This window comes from Lingula anatina, chromosome 2, assembly GCF_051362555.1.
Source record: "Lingula anatina isolate TDL-2025a chromosome 2, LinAna3.0, whole genome shotgun sequence".
In the NCBI taxonomy this organism is placed as follows: domain Eukaryota; kingdom Metazoa; phylum Brachiopoda; class Lingulata; order Lingulida; family Lingulidae; genus Lingula; species Lingula anatina.
Window position 1 is genome coordinate 32358241 of NC_141768.1, and position 14229 is coordinate 32372469.

At 34.4% G+C, this 14229-nt stretch overlaps 1 protein-coding gene across 5 annotated transcripts in view; it reads left to right on the forward strand.

Moving 5' to 3' along the window:
• LOC106170101 (disheveled-associated activator of morphogenesis 1-A-like) overlaps nucleotides 1-14229 on the forward strand; it is a 54799-nt gene that overhangs the window by 25592 nt on the left and 14978 nt on the right. For 4 of the 5 annotated variants that reach the window (XM_087003762.1, XM_087003764.1, XM_087003761.1 and 1 more), the window contains 5 exons: nucleotides 2445-2519; nucleotides 2787-2875; nucleotides 6770-6905; nucleotides 11950-12147; nucleotides 12896-13006. In XM_087003762.1, coding sequence (XP_086859888.1) covers nucleotides 2445-2519; nucleotides 2787-2875; nucleotides 6770-6905; nucleotides 11950-12147; nucleotides 12896-13006 — 609 coding nt within the window. Of the gene's footprint in view, nucleotides 1-2444; nucleotides 2520-2786; nucleotides 2876-3377; nucleotides 3501-6769; nucleotides 6906-11949; nucleotides 12148-12895; nucleotides 13007-14229 lie in introns of those variants that run through there. The other variant, XM_087003765.1, reaches the window with a different exon arrangement.

A 14229-nucleotide genomic window follows, 5' to 3' on the forward strand; every position in this document is an offset into this window, starting at 1 on the left:
ATCATTATGATTTGTAATGGCCTACTGGAACATTATAAACCACTTAGAATAAATGTATATATTAGCTTTCAGTCTAGCTGCTGTTGATCAGCTTATTATATCTGTTGTATTTCTAATAAGAATGTTGGGAGATGTCTATGCTTAGGACTTTTTAATTTCCCTTCTTTTATTTGTGTAGTATTAAATTTGCAGAATGTTATAGCACTTATTCAAGGATGAGCTGTAATATTATTTACAGAGATCATATAGTTTTTGTTAAAATGGGTTTTGTGGACAGATAGAAAAGTTCAGATAATGATGGATGAAGAAATATAATGGCATATTAACTGAGGCATATCAGACAATAGTGATTAATCATTGCATCATTAAAGAGTATTAATATAATAACTTAGTCTCATCAGTATTGGTTCTCTTCTGTTCATTATTCACTACTAAATTATGAAAATACCATTAAAAGAACATCAAATTGAAATATTATTTGCATCTGTTAATGGAGGCCAATTTTCCTTCCTAAATGTATCTTAGTATAAATTTTAGAAACTGTCAAATGTACTGCAAAATGATGCTGTAAAGAATTCCATCAGGTTTGTTTCATTTCATTGCTCGTTTGTTGTATATTTTCTACATAACAGCTACATTTGTAAGACGCGGTAAGCCTCACTCTTTGAATAAGTTGACTTGATAGACACCAAAATATTGCAGTGCAAATAACCCTAATCTTAGCTGACAGCAGTTGTTTTAAAGAAATTGTTATAACCAAAATGCTGCAGGAAATTGATAATGTCCAAATATTGTAAGTGCTCACAAAATGTCAGTTTGACAGCTCCACTTAATGGCTGCCTCACCCCTTGGACCAACAGAAGACTTCGCAAAGGAAGCCAAACCATTTGTCAGGTATTTCCACCCTCCCTTTCAAGAAAATCCTCAGACTGCTTTTACCAATTAAAATACATAGGGTCAGTATGGGGAAAAATGCCTAAGAAAGTGATTCCTGGAATTGCTGCGGATGAAACGCATTGATCAAAAGCATAGTTTAAAATTGATAGCATATGATTAGAAAGAACCTGCTGTGATTAGAAAGATCCTGCACATGGATGGTTTCAGTAGCACAATCACATGCAGACATCTGTACTCTTACAGTATCTACAGGGTTTGTAGAGATCTACATCAATGATTATACAAAGGCAATATTTGAACAAATATGTGTAGGTGGTAGCACAGCATAAATATTAGAACAGAAGAGATTGGTGAAAATTAAGCATAGTTAAAAGCCAAAAATGAGGCAGGGCTAAAGAAAAAAAAAATTGTGTTCCTACCTTGTAGGGAAAGAGATACTCAGTGAGATAAATGCTATAATAGTTTATCAGGAAATAATTACATGCATAGATTACAGGTCTACACAAGTTTGAATCAGATTTGCCCAACATATTGTCTGGTTCACTGTGTTGATCTCAGAGTGTTTCATCAATAATTCACGTTCTGATCAACTTTGAGTCATACGTGTACTACAGATGCACTGAGTATAGACACAGAGCCAATCTTGCTGCCATATTGATTTGTGAATTAGTCACCAACAAAGAGGAAAAAAAAAAGAAAATATCAAAGACCTCTCAGAACGTCATACTATTGTTCATTATTGATATTTGGAGTAGTCATTCATGATGTTCTGATTGAAATAGATGGAGATATGGTGGTAAAAATATTACAAGTTGAATAGCTAATACAGGTGATATATTGAGTATGTGGAATTTGGTACATGACATATTGGTGTGCAATTAACTCTTATATTAGCTGGCAGTGTATTGCTTTGAAGAAAATTTCATGAATAAAATTTAAGTTTGCTCATCAAAAAAGCACCCCCCTTTCCTTTCTACACTTGTAACTCTCTAACGAGTACACTGCCCATGTCCCTTCCAGTCCTTCATTTTTTATCAATTTCACAACCAAAGTTGTGCCATGCCATCTTGTTTGCAAAATTAGTTGTGCATATAAATGGTAACTTTCATGTATATAAAGAAAGAAGACTCCTAGTTGAATGTTTTAAAAATTTTTTCAATCCCATTAGAATCATTATTGTACCATGACCCACTATTTTCTTGTAAATGCTTGCAGAGCTGGGCAAATAAAACCAAAGTGAGTTATTATGCCTAATTTGTTCCACTTTCCCACAATAAACAAGATAATATTAGAATTTCAGCAAGTTGTTACATTTACTAGTACTATCATCAGTGGACATTATTGAGGCTATAGATGACATACCGTATGGTTCTTATTTTCAACTCTTACTCTCTCCTATTTCAAAGTCAGGCAAGCACGAATATTTATTGTTTATTTAAAAAATCAACCCTGAATCTCAAGAAAGAGTATTATATACACAATTTACTTAAAAGAGTGAAACATATCACTGTAGCTTGGTACTAATTTTTCTTCTTATCTATCTGTAGGAGCAAGAAGACCCAAACTCTATCAGCTGGCCAGATTACTACATAGACAGGGTCCAGGCGATGGCCACAGCAACAGTAAGTAGACTCTGAGATAGGGTTTTCATTGTTGCTTGTATGATGATGGTAAAAATTAAAGTATGTAAACTTTCAAAGCTCACAGAGATGAATCAGTCTTGTGATTGAGATTTGATGAAGTGCCATACTGTCAAGCCTTGTGGGAAAAAAAATGACAACCAAGACAATATATGATTTTCTACTGATCTTTCTCTAAAAATGGCTTTGTTATATTTATATCATTGCATGGCAAACAATGAAGATGACACATTGGTTTGCTATTCACAGGTGTTCTTTGGTGACAGGACAGAGGAGATGTCACACCGCCTGACAGTTGTGGACAGTTTAAAGACTGCACTGAGAACACAACCAATGAGGTGAGTATGGCAGGGCTCATTGTGGTAGCTGTGCTGCACTGGTGCAATTTCTAAATTGCGTTGGGATGTGATGCTTCTTGCACTCTCATTCTTCAGTGTTTCATTTCTGTTTGTTGGTTTTGTTCATGGCCCAATAAGCTGATTCAGTTTTAAGGGTTTCTGATTGTTGGAATGTGGGTTTGCTGTTGTAGGTTTGCAGAGTAATTGTTATACAATGACTGCAGAGGGGTTTCATTACACAAAAGAAAAAAGGAGTATGTGAAGTTATGCAAGACACTTTAAGTAACTTTGTTAACATAGATCTTGTCCAGGAAAAAGCATGGTACAAATCCTTGCTCATTTTTTCAAAGGCATTTATTTTAATGCTTAAATATAAAACCGTAAGTAAAGTTATGGGAAGTCAGTATGCACAGTTATTACCTTCCCTCCCTCTATGCTCAGTTGCCATGGCAATCAGCTCTCTCCACATGTTCTGACCTTTCTGAGTGACCTACCCAGCATTCCTAGACAGTCCTGCTTAGTATACTGGCTGATTTCTCTGTTCAAACTGTGGGCACTGGATGGCCTTGTTTATACATGTCTTTATGCCTGTTATACTGTGAAGAATAGAAATCATGCAGCTAAGGTAATTGATTATTTTGGATTAGAAAATATGCCAGAATTATGCATCTTAAATTGATTGATTCTTTTGCATTTAGGGTATTTTGTTGTTTTGTTCTTGCTTTGAGTTGATTTTGATATGTCAGGTTTGAGTGCGATGTTAACTGATGTTTTAATTCATTTGACTTAATTGCTTTATATATACGTTCTATTGTTTAAAGCGGATTTTATTAATCATTGCTTTATTAAGAAGCAAAATTTATTCAGAGTGCAGTTTTACCAGAAAAAGTTAGCACAGACCATATGTCACAAAATGGTAATTAATGAGAAGGTACCTTGGTGAAAGTTTGATGATCCAGACAGGAAAAATGCCATATTTTGTCAAAAGAATGCACTTAAACCATGATCTATTACAGTAAGGACAACCACTTTAAAATAGTAAATTTTACTCAAGTGGCTCTATCAAGGATCACTTAAAATCACCACTTTGGCTATTTATTATTTATATGTTATTTAAAAGATACTGAATGGTTGGGGATCTTTGAATTGTTTTTTTAAATTTAATTAATGCTATATAATGCAAGAAGAGTAAAAAGCAGAAATATTTTTATAATGAAAGCATTATTTTGATTGAGTATAGCATTTAAAAAAGAACAGAAAGCTGAGACTGAAATAACTCTGGTAATTGTTGATGGGGTGTGTCAGTGAAAAATAAAAGGTCCAGACAGGAAAAAATGTAATATGTCTTCAGAAGAATGCACTTGACGTGTGATCTATTACAAATTCCAAATTGGTCACAGGATGGCCAAACCAGTTGTTGCATTACTGTGCCTAAAAATATTTATTGCGCACAAATTCTTATTATCAGAGCCCTGTTTTGACCAAACCTCTTAGAACGAAAGCATTGCATCTGAAGCTACAAGGATGGATTGGTCTTGGTTTGGAGATTTCTATAATATGTATCAACTTTCTGCAATAGATGTACATATGGTGTGGTCTGCAGTTTAATTTTTCTCTGTTTAAATGCATGTTACAGTGGGGTTCCTGTAGGTTTGCATGTTACAATTATTTTACTTAGAAGTACTGCCCTTTTGTGCAACTTGAAATAGTATTTTTATTCAAATGAATCATTAATTAATATTATATTTAATATTACATAAAATTGATTTTTGTACATCACAGTATGGATTGCTGTAAACTTGTGTCAACTATGAGAGGTAATGATAATAGAGGGGAGTTTTCAATAATCTGTTCAATTGGGGATGAGTCTATAGTATAGTAGAGAAAATATAAAGAACCGAGAAAAGAAGGAGAGATGAAATCACAGCCAACTAGATTGTTCCAGCGTGACCTTTGTTGAGTGGCTGGAAGTATGATACAAGTGATATGAAGCTATTATGTTATGATATCTCTACTAGTATGGTCACTGAGAGGTTAACACTGGTCTTAACCTGCCCTATGGTCATTACAAGAAACTGATCAGTCATGAAAGGGCTGGGTAGTCAAAACTTCTGGTAGCAGTAAGCCGGTGTTGATTTAGATTTCAGTAAACAATAATTGGAGAGAGTAGTCCAGACTTTTGACAGTGTTACTGTATCAGTGTTGAATAAGTTTTAACTGAAATGATTGGAAATACTTCGCAACCGCTTGTACATACCTCAACCACCTGTTGTTGGAGATTACATATGCTGATTGAGGGTGTAACTGGAAATTACTGTGAACTTGCTCAACTTTGTGAGATTATTATGATTAAAAGATGGTACATTAAAAGTGATAATCATATGGTGGAGTTATTCTTGACTTTCAAGACTGAATAATGAGAGTTGTATAACTTATATTCCTATGAATGTGGCACCTAGTATACTAGGAAATGGGATGAAATTATAGATCCCAGGAAGTTGAGGACACTGGTCTCTGTTAAGTAGAGGTCATTAGGTCCTGATGTAAATAACTTCAAATAGTTCTCAGTATTTTCAGATAGATTTGTCCCACAAAGTCATACCAAATAGAAAAAAAATTCTGACATGAAGACAACTCACTTTTTTTTTTTTTTTTTTTTTTTGTTATTCATTCATTGCACTTGAATTTGTGAACCCAAGGAGAATTCCATGCCAGGATGCTCGCTGAAGCATGAAATAGGCAAAATTTCATGGGGTCTTTTTTGTGAGTTAATGAAATTTCCTGTATTTTTTTATTAAGTTGTAATTTATTTATGTTAAACTGTTTGGCTGATTGTAGGCATTTAATTATTTATACAATAAAAGGAAATGCTGTAATTGCCACAATAGCTAAAAATTCTGTAAAATGACCCCAATGTAACAAATTAAGAAGTTAAATTCTAACCTGGTGGTGCCATATGGATTGATCAGCTGATAATTTCACAGTGGGACTCTTGTAGTTTGTTGATTCAACCACCTCAATTTTCTTTGTACAGTCATTCAGTAATTCAAACCCTCATGGGTATTATAGTTTACATGCAGTTCTAGTGTTGAGCAAAACAAAAAATAGGAATCAGTGAATAAGCATATGAGATATTCTTCATTATAGACTTAATTGCTATTATATGTACCTGACAAAATTATATATGTATAAACTGAATTTTTTTTTAGAAAAACTCCTGTAGTGCTCAAACTACATATTGATTCTCTGTTTGTTAGTACTTTATTAAGGGCTAAAGAGTGTACTTTTTAACAGAAGTTTTTTCTTTCTATTGTTGATCATTTCATCTGTATGGTGTGATACCTGATTATGACAGTTAGAATTTCCTATCTTATTTTTTAAAATACATTTAAAGATTTGAAATCTGTTTAGCAACAATAACAGATACCAGTATGTTTCACTTTCATTATAGTCAGTGGTCTGTGTCCTTACTAAGAAAATAGCCTTCTTAGAAAGGTTTTTATAATTTCCTAAGTTTAAGCCCTTACTTTTTGTAGAAAAATTTTTTGTTTGTCACATTGCATGCCTGCACAATTAATTTGCAGATAATTTTTTATGTATTGAATAATGAAGGTTTAGTTTGAGCAAGTTTATATATTTGGTTGTTTAATATTTGTTACATTTTTCATTTCAATTCTTCACATTATGTTGAAATAACTTTTAGTCCTTTAATGATGCCATAGTATTTACATTTTAATTTTGCATAAGTGATACTTTCATAAAATTGAAGAAAATATGTGTTTATTAATTACTTACCCTCATTTGCTCATTCATTTTTTTTTCCATTTATTCTTTCATCTTTTGTATCAGCTATTAATTTCATGATAACTATAATTACTGTTGCTTTATTTCCAGGTTTGTGACACGTTTCATAGAACTGGATGGTCTTCAGTGTCTCCTCCGCTTTCTGGAAAACCTGGACTTTGAGACGTGTCAGGGCGCCATTCACACCTCCGTCATAGGATGCATCAAGGCTCTGATGAACAACTCTGTAAGTAAAATGTATGGTAAATCCTCTGTCTTTTCAATGGGGGGGGTTTACGGATGCTGTATTTTTTAATCATAATTTCTTAAAATTAGAATATTACTATTTAGTGGTGGCAACAAAATTAAAAAGAAGGCTACACTATAGTTCTATTTTATGCAGCAAAAGCACTATAAAATTCTGTATCTAATAGTTCGATAATTTTTGCCCATTGAAGAGATCAAGTAATTACTGTCACAGTAATCATCCACAAATTGAGTGGGAAGGGGGGGGGCAATCTTAAATAATATAATGAAATTGTTCAGATAGGTATGTTGTGACCTATTTTAAAATATGACCAAGTTTACCATTTAACCCTTGACTTAATTATGCTTTGTTCATGAAGTGCACCCTAGACGTATTCGATTTAGTGAAAAGGACTAACCCCATTATAGTAGCTAAATGATTGCCTGGATGCAGTCATCAGTAAGGGCATGGTTGATAGTGTCACTTACTACTTTCTAAACAAAGTCAAACTCAGAGGCACTGTTCCTCTTCCAAACTACTTACAGTGGCATTAATTGGCAAATAAATCTGAAAAAAAAATACCAATTAAATTTCCAAATGGGTCTGATACACAAGAAGGTGGACAGACAGTGGAAAATAATTGATATTTTGAAGGTTTTTGACAAGAACAATACACCAGCCCCATGATTGAAGAGAAGTTTGTTAATGACTTTGTAATGGGTGTGTTCCAAAGCAAGGGAGCTATGTGAATTGGAAAGGGATGATGTTGATATGTAAATGCCAGTAGGAATTATTTCTGCTGTAAATGTTTTATTTGTTTGATTCTTAATTGGGAGGAGCTCTTCCAATGAAATGTTTAGACTCACACTTCAAGAAATTCAGGAAAAGGGGCTTATTTTCAAAATTGAAGGGGCATTATGGAAAAACTCTGTATAAAACTATATATAAATCAAACTTTGCATGGATTTTGAAATTGAACACTTAAAGTTAAGTGCAAACCTTAGCGCTAACTCCTTCAAGATCTTGAGGAAAAGCATCACATTATTTAATTGTATTTGAGAAGCTGCAGGATGATTTTCCAAGAAAAAAGGCTTTGTAGCTTATGTAGGTCCTAAATGTTAAAAAAATAAGCTTATATAGAAGTATCAAAATTCAAAATGAGAAATTAGACAAATATGAAAGCCTATATTCCTGACTTTGAATTGTCAGTGTGAACAAAGCCTTACTTTATACTATTTGGAAAGCCTTACTTTATACTAAAACTTTGCAAACAATGTTGTATGTTATATGTATTGTAAACAACCATGCAAATTCCATGTTTGATGCTTAGTATCAGACTATTAATTTTACTTCACAATGCAGGGTGTGTGCGCTTGGCATGTAGGGAAAAAACGGCGCTGAAAAAAGTAGATTATCAATGATTTTCTTGAAAGTGTCAATTTCTCAAAGGGCGAGTCGATATTTTTGTGAAAATGATTTCAGCAAATCTCAAGAAAGATCTTTTTTGAATAGAACATGCAAAGGAACACATTTTGAGTCTTATAGAAAATGCATAATTATGATGCTGTCATCAGCTTAATTGACCAAATGCAATGCATTTTTACAAGAAAGTGACTTTTTAAAACCCCTTTTCTCTCAGCAAGAAAGCTTCGTTTAGTCTAAAATGAAAAGAAAAGATTTCAAGAGACTGCTACCGCTTTCAGTGTGTGTGAATGTATATGTGTGTGCGTGCATGCATCAGTGACAGGGTCCATGTCTTGTCCAACTTTTGTATAAATAACAGTGGGGGACAAATTTCGGTACAGTTGTATAGATTTTCTTGTAGCCCTGCTATTAGTTGTAATATCAGTAATTTATTATTATTATTACTACTGATTTAATTACTATTATAAATTATATTTTGTACAAGTAAAAGCACTGTGTTTAAGTGGCAAGGTTCACTAACTGTTGTATATTGTGTAACGAATTGAAAACTACTATATGTGTTACACCACACAAGGGTGGGGCCCCACAGCTGTGAGTTGCATTCCACATAATATTACATCCACTTCTGGTGTTAAGTGGTTGGTGAGGGTGGGATCAGGACCAGCAGCTGTTCATGACTTGTTTTAGTGTAATAACACATTGTGATACCAACTTAATCTTCTGTGTGTGTGTGTGTGTGTGGGGGGGGGGGGGGGGGGGGGGGGGAATGCAAGAAAGCAATGAATTTTCTTGTCCTATTTAATTTTTCATGCTGTATGTGACATGTAATAAGATGGCAATAAGATGACATTTTTCTTAATCAAATAACTATTTTTTATTGATCTTGTTCTTTTGTATTTTTATGTAGAGACACCCTATTATAAATTTACTAAGGAATTTCATTTGAGAAAAGACAAGCTGAGTTGGATAATCAATTTGAACACTTTTTTTTCGTATTTTGACTATGTTTACGGCAATGTGCCAAACTGTATTTTGTTTTGCTCATAGGCTGTGTTTTGTAAAAAAGCATGTTGAATTTGAAAGTCAGCATGATTGATTAAACTTAATTTCTATTTAGTGTGTGTATATTTGCCAGCTTTGCTGTCCAGTTCAACTTGAGTAACAATTATGATAAATCCTGAAAACACTGTTATCTCTATGGTTGATTTAAGATGATTTTTTCTGTCTTGTCCAAGGGTTTTGCATAGTTAGAGGCCTTCATGCAATTTAAGACATCCTTCTAAATGAGTGTTCCTGTTCCTCAAAAACTGCTTAGAATGGTTTGTTTGTGTTACAACACAAGTATATTTGGCTTAAAGTAATTAAATTTGTGAAAATATTTTTTAAAAAGCCTTTCTTCTTGTCCTGAGCAAAGCAGACGTCTTGGGTTCTCCATCTTAAAAAATATTCACCAAGAGAAGCATTCTTTTCTTTGGGTGGGACAAGGAAATTGCTGGAACATTCATTGAAAAAATATTCTCTTTGTTCTGAAAGAGCAAGATTTGTTTTTTGATGTGTTTGCTTGAAGTTCCAATTAGTTTTCTTTTATGCATTGATAATTTAAAGAAAAAATCAGATCAAATGGATTGCAGGCCAATTTCAGCAGCGCATTGAGCTTTTTTTAAATATAGATAAAATTCCATTTTTCTCTAACACATGTGTTTATAGATTTGATTTCAAGTACATGAGACTGCAGATGGACAGCTTTTCCCAGCTAGGGCCCATATATGATCAGAGTTTCCAAACTATATGTGAGAGTGGTATAGGCATTAGAACCGTACAGACCAATTTAAATCATACTTTTTTTGTTATAAACTTCTAGATTTTATTTGACTTGCTGTTCACTTTGGTCTAAACATACATTTTCCTTGTCTTTGGGCTCTGTAAGACTGGCATGCATGGCCCTGTAGAACATTTAGGAAATAAAGTTGAACCTCTTATCGTCTAATTGAGTTTTTCTTTTCTATGTGCTTTTTGCACATGCTACTAAATTGATGTAAACATCTGGCAAACGACCTTCTGATTGAGACTGAGTGGAATTTAAAATGCTCCCAGGTTTTTTTAAATTTGAGATTTCCACTTGTTTTTATAGTGCTGGAAATTTATGAAATACTGAAGTGGGCTTGGCTGGAAAAGCAGATGGTTTCTGCAATTTTAGGTCCATCAAAAAGAAAGAAATATCAATTGCAGTGGAGAATTAAAAAGATTAAATTTTTTCTCAGGCAATTGGATTTTTTGGTATGAAAAAGACTTACAAATTTTAAAGTTCAAATGAAGAAGGCAAAAAGTTCTTTTAAGATTTTCCCCATGTGTGTGTGCTCAGCAACCATGGAGACTCGGATGATGTTCCAACAACAATTTGCTCATAGAAGGAACTTTTTCCAGAAAAAAACTGTACTTTAATTGAAGAGGAATGTTCAGGTTTCAACCCCCAGGATTGGTGCTGATGAACCATTTTGGCAGAGGAGGTCCATAATCTGATGTGATTGGTTCATGGTGCTGCAAAATTTACATGAATAACACCTCGTAAAAGAGATGGTGTTGATGGCTGATTTAGGTCTTTGGGCCAAAAATTCACTGAAAAAAAAAGCATTTTAAAACTAGTTGTTTGATACAGTGGGTAATTACATAAACTTAAATACATTTTTTAAATATAAAACACGCTGCTGGAAGACGATAACTTTTCTTAAATGTTCAAATGAATAAATATAAACAACTGATGGATGGTACATGAGTAAAAGTTCATTACCTTAATGTGGGTCTACCTGGATTGACCCAACTCTGCAGAGATTCTGGCTAAGTGCAATCAGCTTAACAGAGTAACACGCCTCCTCCTGGCTTAAAAAGAGCATCAAAAAACCTGGTGATTATGCGAGTATGTTGGAAGTAGACCGATGGTGACATTTTTGGAATGGGATCTGAGTTTTAGGCTTCATTCACATGCAATGTCTATTTTCTAAATTCTATTTTCTATTCGCGGTATGTCTTATGATCATGGTCTGTGCCCTGAATATCCCGCGGCGTAATTACTGGCAGCGCGAGCCAGTTACTATAAGTTACTTAAGCCCAGAACAAGACATGTTAAATGCTAATTGGAACTGTGTGTAAAGCCCTGTCAGTGAAATGTGATGCACATGAAGTTTGCCGCTGTTGTGCTTTCTTACAAAAGTCATAAAAAATGTCTTGGCATGAAGCTGCAAATAAATCTATAGTCCTTCACAACGTAGAACAATGGCTGCCATGTCTGAAACTTAGGCCCCATTCAGAATAGGGGACTAACTAGTCCGAGGGTCAAATATTGGGACCCACTACAAAGCTTGCCGTCTAATCCGCTGGTAGACACTGAATAGATATCCCGTGATGAAGTATTCAAGTTGGTCAGCCATATTTGACACTCGGGCTAGTTGGTCCCCTATTCTAAATGGGGCCTTAGTTACAATACAAGTTTTGCTGTTAGTTAAAAATTGGTGTATTTATATATAAAGTTATCTTGATGAAATTTGTATTTCTTTGGATTTTTGTTCAGTGATATAGATAATATTAGATAATTTGAAATGATTTTCTCTTTAACCCATTTCAGCAAGGTAGAGCTCATGTCCTGGCCCATCCCAACAGTATTAACATAATAGCCCAGAGCCTGAGCACGGACAACATCAAGACAAAGATAGCTGTGCTGGAGATCCTTGGTGCTGTCTGCTTGGTGCCAGGCGGACACAAGAAAGTTCTGGACGCCATGCTGTATTACCAAAAGTATGCGTGTGAACGAACCAGGTTCCAGGTGGGTCAATTTGTTCAGGATGGAGTCGTTTGATAACTGTGTCATTTTTTGTGTAAAATGAGGATTGCTTTATCAAGATTCAGTTTAATTGTTTTACTTAAAACTTCACAGGTCTGTTGCACTTAGTTCAATAGACTTAAAAATGCTCTTGGCAGTACAATTTCCATTGCATTGATAAGCAATTGCTTTAAAATTGCTGCTTACTGTGAAAAAAGTTTTCACATCAGAGAAAGGTTAGGCCAGTTGACATCGCAGTCATATTCTCTCTACATTCCTGTCTGTCTTTGACCCCATACTCTCCCCTTCCTGTCAAAACCTATCTTGTTACATTTTGGGTTGTTGTTCCTTGTGCTTTTCAAGTTTTTTTTAACAGTTATTTGGTCAAAAGAAATCCAGAAAAAGTTATCATGATTCACTGAAGTTGATTTAATGTGGATACTTCACATACACACAGCCTCTACTGAACTGCCCCTTCACTGTTAGCTGGAAGCTGACTTTGAAAATCTCATTTCCTTATCTGGAGGATTGAGGGATTATAGGTAAATTTTGAAGTCTTCATTGTGAAGATTTTCAAAAATGGGTAAAAAGGAAGCCACTCTCTGGAGCAAACGTAGACGTCCTTCTAGAACTTGCCTGTTTGAGTTTCTTAGGATTGAAGTATGTGTGCCCATATCTATTTTATAGAATACTACGAAACTTTTGATTGTTAAATTTTGTGTGTCAAAGCTTGTGTTGTGGTGTTTTGCAGACATTGATCAATGACTTGGACAGAAGTACTGGTGTGTACAGAGAGGAGGTTCACCTGAAGACCGCCATCATGTCTTTCATCAATGCAGCACTCAAATACGGCCCAGGACAGGTGAGGACATTTTCTAACTGTCCTATGTTCTTTGTCGTATTGCAGTACTATCATAGTCCTAGTAATCTTGCACAAATAAAAAATTTATTTCTCCAGTCAGTAATCTATCAGGAAACATTTAAAATATGGAAATATATTTTTAAATTTTTAATATATGGTATATCAATTGGATGTTGTATAATTTCCATAAACTTGAAGTCAAATCATATGACTGAGCAGAAATTTAATTGTTCTAAAAAGCATCCTTTGTGTTTTTAAATTTTTTTTTTTTTTTTTTTTTGTAGCATAAAGTGACCATGGCAACCTGCTGCCATGCTGACTTTATCTCCCAAGAAATAAGTCACACCTATGATTATTTTTATGAGCACATTATCAAGTCTTCTTTCATTTCCTGAGAGAAGTTGTAAAATGAACAGTAGGTTAAGTCATGTTGGCATTTTGTGTAGTGTGATATAGAGTAAACCCCGAGAGACAAAGTTTGAATTTTTTAAATATCTTAGGCTGTGTTCAGATTAAAAACTATCAGCCCAGCAGGATTGATCTGTCTCACCGGGGATTCTTGCTAAGGTGCAGTCAATGTAATCTGCTCATTTGTCTGGCACGCCCCCTTGCAAAGCAACACGAATAACATCTTGGACTACAAATTTTTTCCAACTTTACCCTAGTATTTAGCAAGAATCCCCACAGAGATAGATCTATCCTGCTGGACCAATATTATTTAATCAGAACAGCCTTAAATAAGTATGGAATAGACTTTTTTCAATTGAACAAGAGGTAAATGTGTTGATTAACTCGGGGCTCAGGGCCTAAAACATGGTGATAGCTATGTGACGAGTAACCTCTGGGGATGTAAGTTTTATAATTGATACCTCTTGCTGCCTTACATTGCCACTAGTGGCCATTAGTGAACCCCAGGGTGATTAACCATAAATGACAAAACTGGAGTGACTTCATTTTCATTGCTTCAAATAACTCAGTTTCGGTTCTTTTTACTGTAAACAGATACCATGGAATGTCCCCTGTGTTGTTTTATTGTTTTGCTAGTCTTGTCTCTCCCTGGTAAAAATCTAATAAGGATATAACTGTTGTGGTTCCAATGGATGTTTACCAACAATATATGGTGGAAACCAAGAGAATGGTATTCCATTAGTGAGGATGTTTTTCTCTTTTAAATTTACATCAGATATGTTGTTTCATGGAGGTCGGTATTATGTTAAAAGATG